Source organism: Sminthopsis crassicaudata, chromosome 1 (assembly GCF_048593235.1).
Source record: "Sminthopsis crassicaudata isolate SCR6 chromosome 1, ASM4859323v1, whole genome shotgun sequence".
In the NCBI taxonomy this organism is placed as follows: Eukaryota; Metazoa; Chordata; class Mammalia; order Dasyuromorphia; family Dasyuridae; genus Sminthopsis; species Sminthopsis crassicaudata.
In genome coordinates this window covers 420146110-420156412 of record NC_133617.1, presented here as the reverse complement: position 1 = coordinate 420156412, position 10303 = coordinate 420146110, and the positions used below count along the sequence as shown (strand labels likewise).

At 36.2% G+C, this 10303-nt stretch overlaps 1 protein-coding gene across 2 annotated transcripts in view; it reads right to left on the bottom strand.

The window, feature by feature from the left end:
• Positions 1-645: 645 nt before the first annotated feature.
• Positions 646-10303, bottom strand: part of RGP1 (RGP1 homolog, RAB6A GEF complex partner 1) — a 35245-nt gene continuing 25587 nt past the window's right edge. The window contains exons 10-11 of one of the 2 annotated variants that reach the window (XM_074280337.1): positions 1458-1523; positions 646-780 (exon numbers count right to left, since the gene is read on the bottom strand). In XM_074280337.1, the coding sequence (XP_074136438.1) occupies positions 754-780; positions 1458-1523 (93 nt within the window). In that variant the 3' untranslated portion in view covers positions 646-753. The remainder of the gene's footprint in view (positions 781-1457; positions 1524-10303) is intronic. The other variant, XM_074280336.1, reaches the window with a different exon arrangement.

Sequence of the window (10303 nt, the reverse complement as noted above, 5' to 3'; positions counted from 1 at the left end):
ATAATTTCTTCCTATATAAAATGAGGGAATTCTCTCAAGGTCCTTTACAACTTTAAATTTGTTATGTGCTTCTGGGATAAATTTTTCTGGTACAAAACTTCTGATTATTCTCACTGAAGCTTATTCTTATCATCTAGGGAGCTGAAATTCTAGTTTCTGGTCATACAATTTTAGTCATATGGTGACCTCACTGTAATTTTGCAAAGCCTGAGTGGTTCAGGATCCTTATGACCTAAGTAACACTAAAATAGGATCAGGCTAATTTTTTTTTTCAGATTGAAGTGGCTTTTATTGCACCACAAAGATATACTCAAATTTCTATTCCCCCAGGAAGGGCCAGCCTAGACAGAGGCTGGATTCCTAGGTCTGCATCCATGTGGAATGTCTCTTATACATTGAGGAAAAGACAGGGTCCTAGAGGCTAATGTGGTCTGGAGCTACTCCTTGTGTGCCACAAGGATGGCACACAGGCCAAAGAAATTAATTCTAGGAAAACTAGCAGGATAATGTACTCTAAAGTGAACTCCAAACCTCTTCCAAAGTCTGAACTATTCTCCAGAAGTCTTAAACTAACCTGATGTCCCATAAATGAAAATGTACTCTGAATTCTCAGGTTTTCTTTGAACAAGGGGGATAAAATATACCAATTTCTAAGGTTTCAGGGCAATAAGTACCCTCTGTCCATGTCAGTTACCTGCCTTTATGCTGCTAGGTCTACACCATATCAGACTACTTGTGATTTTTTTCTTCACTTCAGGTAGGATGAAACACCAAGAAAACCTGTCACAAAGGATACAGAAGAAGCTTTAAGAAATAAAAGGAACTAATAAGGGTATATTTCAAAGAATAAAGAAAAGTTGGAGAAGAGAAGTAGGGAAGAGAAAGGGATCATGAAAAAAAAGTTGGAGTTTATTTTAAAAAATTTTTATATACACCATCTTGGGGCTTCTTTTAGTCCCAGTCTGGGTGGCAAGGCAAAGAAGATTCCCAGAATCCAAGACCACAGGCCATTAATCTGTCCTAAAATCATATATATATATATGTATATCCCCAAAGGGCATATTTATCCTTAGACCACAGGGCATATTGTGGAATAGACTCCTATGACTAGACTAACTTCATGTAAACCATTAAGGTGGAGGGCTACTAATAGAGCTGCCATCAAATTCCAAAATTTCCAAAAGGCAAATAGCTACTAAATCCTGGACCAGGAACATGGACATAAACTGAGTATTCAATATAAGTCATTTCCTTAGTTTTAAACAGGCTCCATTCCCTCAGGCTCAGTTCCCAATCTGGGAATTAGTTGATCAAATCTGTAAATCTGTAAAATCTAATCCATATACTAAGGGGTTTTAACTTGCTCAACAAATACTTTTTTTTAAGCTAAACACTTTTTACAATGGTATGAAAGTTTTAAATTATTCAGAAACATTTAAAAAGCAGACTAAAATTACCTGAGAGGTCAGAAAAACCAGCTTCGAAGGATATTCCTGGTAAGTAGGGTCTTTGATCTTCAGATCCTAGTGTTGGAATTTGAGAATTGTTAATAGAAGTGATTATGAATATCTTCAATATCCCCAGAAACCCAAACCTAAATTCAGCTGTCTGCCCCACACCCAAGATTAAACAAATGCAATTCAACAAATGTTTACTCAATAATAAATATTTTTTATGCCATAGCCAGTACATTTATGGAAGCTGTACAAGGTGAAACTATAAAGTACAAATGCTTATATAAGTCTATATATTATCAATATATGATTGGTTGTTAATAAAATGCTATGATGATTTAAGTAACTCTAACTACTCATAGAGGCAACCGACTGCTCTTCCATGAAGAATCTCTCAGTGTCTTCAAGAATAAAACATGCTACAAGAACTTCGACAGTATTTCTCCTGCTCTTGTACCACATGAGTAGGGTCCATTATTTCTTGAGATCATAAAACGTAGATGATGGGTGAAAAGAGCCTCTACCAGCACTTGAAATTAGAGGACCTAGATTGAATGCCAGCTCTAGTTATTATCTAATGTGGGGCAAGCCACTTAAATTCATTGAGTCTCATATTCCTCATCTATAAAATGAATTGGGAATATATAATTTTAAAAGTTCTTGTTCAAGCTCTAAAACCTAAAATTTAACATCTTCCTATGATGGCAACTAGATGGCACAGTGAATATAATAGCCTCTGCTTCTCAAGACTGCTGTAAGGATAAAATGAGAGAATATTTGTAAATTGCTTTGCAAAACTTAAAATGCTACAAATGCTATTGTTATTTGTTGTTCCTGTTTTTTTGTTTTTCAAAGTGTCACATGAACACTAGGTTTTTAATACATCAGAGAAAAAGTTGGGATGGAAATATCACTCTACTCCTATCACCTACCATTGAAAATATGCCATAATCAATTTACTGAAAGTAACTAAATGCTTTGCAGTGGGAAGAATTTGATTAGGATATACCAAGAGACAGATTCTCCCCATTACCCTTTTGACAGAATTATAGAATATAAGGAGTCCTTAACAGAAATAACAAGGTATTAAAGAGTTAAATGAATTGAAAATAAGTATTTCCCCACTACAAGGTATGAAAACATTACCAGATCAACCGAAATGAAATGAAAAGAGTAACATACTCTACCAAGGGCAATAATCAAGACATAAGTCTGTGAGTCCAAAGCGGAGATTGTTTAAAACTAAAGAAATGACTTAAAATGAATACTTCAGTCCATGTCCTCGATCCAGGTCCAGGACTTAGTAGCCATTTTGCCCTCTGGTCATTTTTGACAGCTCAACTTTATGGTTTAAATGAAGTTGGTCTGCTCATAGTAGTCTATCCTCCAATAAAACCTATGGCCTACAGGGCAAACATTCCCTTTGGGGATGTGTGTATGTGGGCTTAGGCCAGAGTTCTGGCCTTGGCCTTGGATTCTGGGAATCATTTCTGCCTGCCATCCAGACTGGGGCTAAAAGAAGCCAAGATGATGTATTTAAAAAAATGTAAACATCAACTTTTTTCATGAGCCTCTTTTCTCTACTTTTTTTCCCCAACTATGAGTCCAAAAGTTATCCCTACTGTGTCAATCTAAAGAGTGGGGACACTGTGCCAGGGGGAATAGCATAAAGAGACCTTGACAAATTAGTTTCTTGAGCCCAAGATCTGGAGACGGAAGTGTCTTGTGCCACATGACTTCTCTGCATGTGTTCTGCTTTACAAGGGAATTTTTTGTGAGTTTCCATTCTATGGGAGAGCATGCTCCAGATTTATGGAGACAATATTTTATTGCTACTATTCTTTGGCTGTCAACTCAGTAAATACCTAGTGATTTACCTAAGGCCACAAGGAAGTAACCCCACAATCTCTTACATCATATTTCTTTCACTGCTGACCAGCCCAGATTATCTACATATTGCCCTAATTGTTTTTTTTCCCCCCCAGTTTCTGGCCTCTCCAGACCATCCTCCACCAAACTGCCAAAATGATATTCCTAAGGCACAGTTAATGACCACATCACTCCTCTGTTCAAATAGTTTTGATTTCTCCCTACTGCTTCTAGGAACAATGGCAAACTCATTTCATTTAAAAAATCTGTCACATTGATACATTGTTGGTGGAGCTGTGAAAGAATCCAGCCATTCTGGAGAGCAATTTGGAACTATGCCCAAAAAGTTATCAAACTGTGCATACCCTTTGACCCAGCATTGCTGCTATTGGGCTTATATCCCAAAGAAATACTAAAGAGCAGAAAGGGACCAGTATGTGCCAAAATGTTTGTGGCAGCTCTTTTCGTAGTGGCTAGAAACTGGAAGTTGAATGGATGTCCATCAATTGGAGAATGGTTGGGTAAATTATGGTATATGAAGGTTATGGAATATTATTGTTCTGTAAGAAATGACCAGCAGGAGGAATACAGAGAGGCTTGGAGAGACTTACATTAACTGATGCTGAGTGAAATGAGCAGAACCAGAAGATCACTATACACTTCAACAACAATACTGAATGAGGATGTATTCTGATGGAAGTGGAAATCTTCAACATAGAGAAGATCCAACTCACTTCCAGTTGATCAATGATGGACAGAAATAACTACACCCAGAGAAGGAACACTGGGAAGTGAATGTAAATTGTTAGCACTACTGTCTATCTACCCAGGTTACTTATACCTTCGGAAGCTAATACTTAATGTGCAACAAGAAAATGGTATTTACACACATATATTGTATCTGGGTTATATTGTAACATATGTAAAATGTATGGGATTGCCTGTCATCGGGGGGAGGGTGATAATTTGGAAAAATGAATACAAGGGATAATATTATTTAAAAAATTACTCATGCATATTTTCTGTGGGAAAAAATTCTAAATAAAATTTTTAAAAAATTAAAATTAAAATAAAAAATCAAAAATCTGTCACCTGACTGCTTACCTTTCCAAGTTTCTTACACTACATTTTTCCTTCATGCATTCATGTCTAGACAAATTAGCCTACATGCTGTCCCTCAAACATGCATACCCTGCCCTTGTACAGGCTGTCTTCCATATCTGGAGTGCATTCCATCCTCAAATCCCCTAGAATCTCTAGCCACTCTTTCTAGGAAACTCTTCCTGACCCCACTATCAGTTGCCCGTGAAATTACCTTGTAATTATTTTATATGTTTTTGTATCTATCTATATTTGTAGCTATATGCATATATATTGATATATCTAGTTTAGATGTTAGTTCCTAGAGAACAGACTTTTTTTTAATTAACCCAGTACCTTTCACATAGTAAGTACTTAAGTAGTCAACTGAATATACTAATAATCTATCCAAATTAATCTTCTTTATGTACAAGACTGATCCTTCTAATCTTTCTCAAAAATGTTCAATTGTTTCTTAGTATAGCAGAATCAATTATTTGATTTATAGCTCGGCTATCTTACCTTTGTTATTATGAGATTCCTATAGCTTGCTGAATGAAGTCAAGACTCCCTAATTTGGCATTATAAGTGCTCCACAGATTGACACCCAGAGGAAGCCACTGATTCCAGAGTATTTATGAAGACCACCTGGGAATCCCCATTTTTAGTCCCCAAATTCTTCCACATTAGTTCTGAGAGATGGGAACACCCTTAGGAAAGAATTCAGGAATGGCTGGAACTGGGTCTTGAATGTTTTTTTCCGGCAAATCCCTTTGTTTCTCTCAATATGTTTGACCTGGTGATCTCTAGGGTTCCTTTCAGTTCAAATATTCTGTGATTCTAGGAATGGTTCAAGGCCTAGAGTTAGCTCAAAAGACAAAACTGCTTCTTCCAGGAGGAGCAGGGTATGCACATCATACAAAAGAAGCGATCCAACTGGGCTTAGAAGACAACACTTAAGGAAGTGATTGTTTCTTAGTTTATTGTATAACCCTTTAGTTATTATAGACTCAGAGAAGGAAGAATAAGGGTTGTGAAGTTTTAAAAAATTATTTTGGCAATAATTTCAATATATTTCCTTTGTATTTTACATCTTTTAAAATATTATTTGTTGTGTCCCTAGAACCTGGCACAGTACCTTGAATATAGTAGGTACTTTATATTTTCTGAATTAGGAAAGCAACAAGTGAGGTCTTCCAGCCCATGGGAAACAGCTGAACATGGTCCTCTGTGCTCAGAACAGATGATTGTACCTAAATCTCCTGGGGTTAGTGATATTATATGTATATGTATATATATATATATATATACACATATATATATATATACCACAACTATACCCTGAAGTTCTGATTTAGAAAGAAGGTTCTAGAGCTCTAAGAAGCTCCCTGGAAGCTATGAGAATAAGAATTTGTAGACCTAGTCCCAAAAGGCTTTGGAAATGAAAACAAAATGGAATAATTTAGGAGATATAACCAAGAGAGTTCTCTGTAGTTCAGAGCGAATAAGAATGGCCTCTGGTGTTTAGAGAAGATAGGCAAGCTTTCTTGGGTCAGGAGATGAGGCTGGGCCAAAGTTCAAGCACTCTTTCCATGGAAATCCTTTAATGGTTTATTAAAGCCAAGGTTATGCAGGAAGGTAGGATGTGGCCACTTGATGTCAGCCAAAAGGCAAAGCAGCAATACATCCCTTGGACTTGCCAATAATGAAATGCATCTACATCTGGTCAGAAATTAATATACCAAAAACATTTTGTGTAGAATTCTTTGTAGAACCAAATCTGGGTTCTCTCCCCTAATTTATCTGAACTTTCATTTCAGGTATAGTTGACTTTGTTATATGTTATATGGTCTTTATTATGTGACATTTGAACCCTGGAACTGAAGGAGAACCAGTTTCTAATTCCATTATGCTTCTTGGTCCACTGGTCCAAGGGTTGGGTTTTGATGGAGTAGAAAAGTCTAATTAGTGAGATTGTTGAGGTATATATAATAGGTAGAAACTAAAAATGGAGATTTGCTATTTAATGTGGAGCAGCCAGAGATTTGCAGCAATCACTAGGACTGGGGGGGTGAGACATGTTTTGGGGAAGTGACAGGAAATTTGATTGGTGTAGCTGTAGAGAGTGGGTTGATAGAATCTAAAAGGATTTAAATGGGCCTGAAGAAGCTGGTATCTGCTATTTCAGAAAGTGGCGTATAACTCTTAAAGGGATTGGATTGGCACTTTGGCAAGAAACAGTTGATGGTTTATCAGCTTTAGGTCCTAGGCAACATTGCCACTAGAATAGGATTTTGGTCTCAGGTAGGGAAACAAAGTATAATAATGGCTTTTTCTTCCTTTAACCAAGCAGCTATCTCTTTTAAAAGACAGCCAGCCTACAGAGCTAATAGGTCTGGTTGTAACAGCTGTATATTATCTTTGTCAGGGTCCAATCTTTAAGTTCAGTATTCTAGCAAAACTGTAGTAGTTGATTGGCATGACAGACTAAGTCAAGGATGTCAGAGACCTGAGACAACATGGACTCTGGGGTGGGGTAGACAATCAAAGAATGCAGTCCTCTTTCCCTAGCCCCCTTAAAAGAAAATCTGGGAGTAGCAGTCTCCATATCTTCTTCTATAGAAACTGAGGCAAATAATTTATTCCATCTTGCTATCTCCTTCCATCCAATAGTACTCATAATTCATCAAATTGTTCCACTTATTTTCTCTAGCTTTTTTCTTTTTGATGCATTTAAAGAATTTCCTATTGACTTTGAAGTATTTTGTAAGATGTTTCTTGAGCCTTTTTTAGTTCACATAATTTCTAATATAAAGAATAAAGATAGAGAATGGATTGCACAGTGAGTGAGTGGCAGAATTGCAACTAGATCCTAGGTCCCTATTCTGCTACACCATGCTGTCTCAAAGAAAGTGGTTTCTGTTTTCAAATATTTTGAAGAGCTGTTATGTGGAAGAGAGACATACTGGTATAAGAATACTAATCTGGAACATTACCTTACCTGTGTGACAAGCAATTCACTTCACTTAAAGAGACTTCAGTTTCTTTCTCTGTACAATGATGAGGTTCAAATTTATGATCATTCTAAATGCTGTGATCCTGGGTGTATGTACACACACACACACACACACACACACACACACAATTATTTAGCTCTGGAGGACAAAACTAGGACCAATGGATAGAAATTACAAAGAAGCAGATTTCATCTCAGTGAGAGCAAAGAACCTCCTAGCAATTAAGAGTCATCCTAAATAAGTGAACTGGCCCATGAAGCAATGAATTCCTTCTTTTGCAGGCATATTAGCTGAGGCTAGACAATCACTCAATAGGAATTTTGTAGAGAGGATTCATATTTCAGGAATGGTTGGTTATACCAGAGCTTCTTAAACTTTTTCTATTTGTAATTCCTTTTTGCCCAAGAAACTTTTACATGCCCCCATCTCGAATTTGAACCATTTCTGACAGAATTTATGCATGTACAGTACAAAGTGTGTACTTTGTGTGCTCAGAACTAAGGCTACAGTAAAGTATCACAATGCAACACTGGCAAGCATTGCTAGAAACATCTGATTCATTAAACATTTGATTTTGAATTAATTTTTGGTCACTGCATTCAGAAACCTTTTACTGTTGTCTAATTTTTCACAACCCCCATATTCAATTACATGCTCCTATATGAAGTCATGATCTACAGTTTAAGCAGTTTTGGGTTATATGACACTCCCCCACCCCACCCCAGTAGCTCTTCCAACTCTGGGATTTTGTGAAAAAGAGAATGAGATAGAAGCAGAAAGACAAAAAAGTCAAGATTAGTCACTATGTGTTTGGCTTTATTTTAGATATTAAGGATACAAAACCAAAAAATTAAATAGAACCTGTCCTCAAGAAGCTTAATTCCACTGGAGACCTAGTATATTGAGAAACCTAGAACTATGAAGAATTGGATACCATTAACAAGTGGAGTATCAGAGAAGACTTCACAAAGGAGGTGGACACTGAATGGAAGCCAAAAAAAAAAAAAAAAAAAAAAAAAAGAATTCTGGAAGTGGAAATGAGAAGATATATTCCTATGGGCCTGTGAGATACATTTGTGCAAATCAACAAAGGCATAACATGAGATGCTACCTTAGAGAAACTATTATTAGTTGTTCAGTTTGTCTGGTAGGTAGAGAGTATATGATAGAAAATAATGTGAATTAATGTCAGAAAGGTTATTTGTAGTCAAATTTAGGGAGACTTTTAGCCAGGTTGAGGAATTCGTTTGCTCTTCTCACAGTAAGAGGCAGTCATTGAAAGCTTTAGAATAGGAAATCACATGGGTAGGCCTTTGCTGGTTGAAGATTACTTTGGCAGTTGGGTAGAAGTTAAAGGAGGAAAGAACAGACTAGAAGCCAGTAGGCCAATTATGTGAATAGTTTAGTGACTTTCCTTATGTAATTTCAAATTGTTTTTCAGTCGATTCTTTGATTTTATTGTCCTCTCATACATTAAAAAAATAAATTTATATATAGTACATATATACATGTTTTACTATATGTACTGAGATTCAATGAAGTTAAGCCACCACCTGGATTTTCCATGACTAACAGTTCCCCTGTGGAATAAGCCTTTTTCTATGGTTGAAAGCATTTTAAACACTTGGAGGATGAATTCTTAGACATATTGCTATCATAGCTGTGGCTGAGACCAGCTGGAGGCTATAAAATGCACTCACTTTGGGGATTAAGTTTCAGTGATGGTATTAGAATAGGATAGAGTATGATAAATGCTTTTTACACTAAGCCCCACAGGATAGACAGAGATTTCATATGGATGATAAAGGTAGCTGGGATTTGGATTTAATATTTTATTAATGGATTTATTTGTGAGATACTTTCATAAGCACATCTCTTATTTCACATGTGTTGTATTTCACCTTCCCCATCTGAAAATAGGGTTTTATAAACTGGTATTGGATGAGTTTTATATGGATTTTAAAATAACTCAATATTAGATTTAACAACAAAATGAACATATATGTGAATTTTGATATTAAAAGACTGAATTTAGAATTAGTTACTACTAGTTAATATATGCTTGTTGTTTTGATAAAGAAAAATAGAGAAAAGCCAGGTAGAATAATTGAAAGAACAGTAGGCCAAGGAGTCAAGGAAAGTCTTTGAAAATTTTTGAGAAAAGGAGTATTGTGGTTAGTCTTATACACTAAGAAAATTAATCTGGGTGAATAATTAATATAGTGAGTCAGTTAAGCAATTATTAAACACCTACTATGTGCCAAGCATTGGATTTATAAACATAGACTTGAAACAATTACTGTTCTCCAGGAACTAACATCTAAATGTAGACATACAGAAAGATACAAAGTAAATACAAGGTAATTTCACAAGAAGCTCTGGTAGCTGGGGTCTGGAAGAACTTACTGGAGAAGTTGGCACTGGAACTTAGAATAAGGCTAGAGATTCTAGGAGGAGTAAAGGAGAAGGAAATGCACTCCCAACATGGAAAATAGCCTGTATAAGGCAGATATACATGGGAGATGATATATCATGTTGAAGGAACAACCTGTAGGCCAATCTGGCTAAACTATAGAATGAATGGAGGGAAACAGTATTAAAAATATAGAAAGTAGGTTGGAGATAGAAGCCAGGTTGTGACAAATTTTTAAAGTGAAAAAAGTTTGCCATTTTTTTTAGAAGCAATAGGGGAGCCATTGAAACTTCTTGAGCAAAGAAGTGATATAGTAACAATTGTGGTTTGGGAATATCATTTTGTCAGTTTGATGGATGATATGCTGAAATGGGGAGAAACTGGAAGACAGAGAACAATCAGGAGGATATGGAGATAACATGGGCCGGAAATGTGATGTCCTGAACTTAACATGAAAGGAGTGAGGAGTG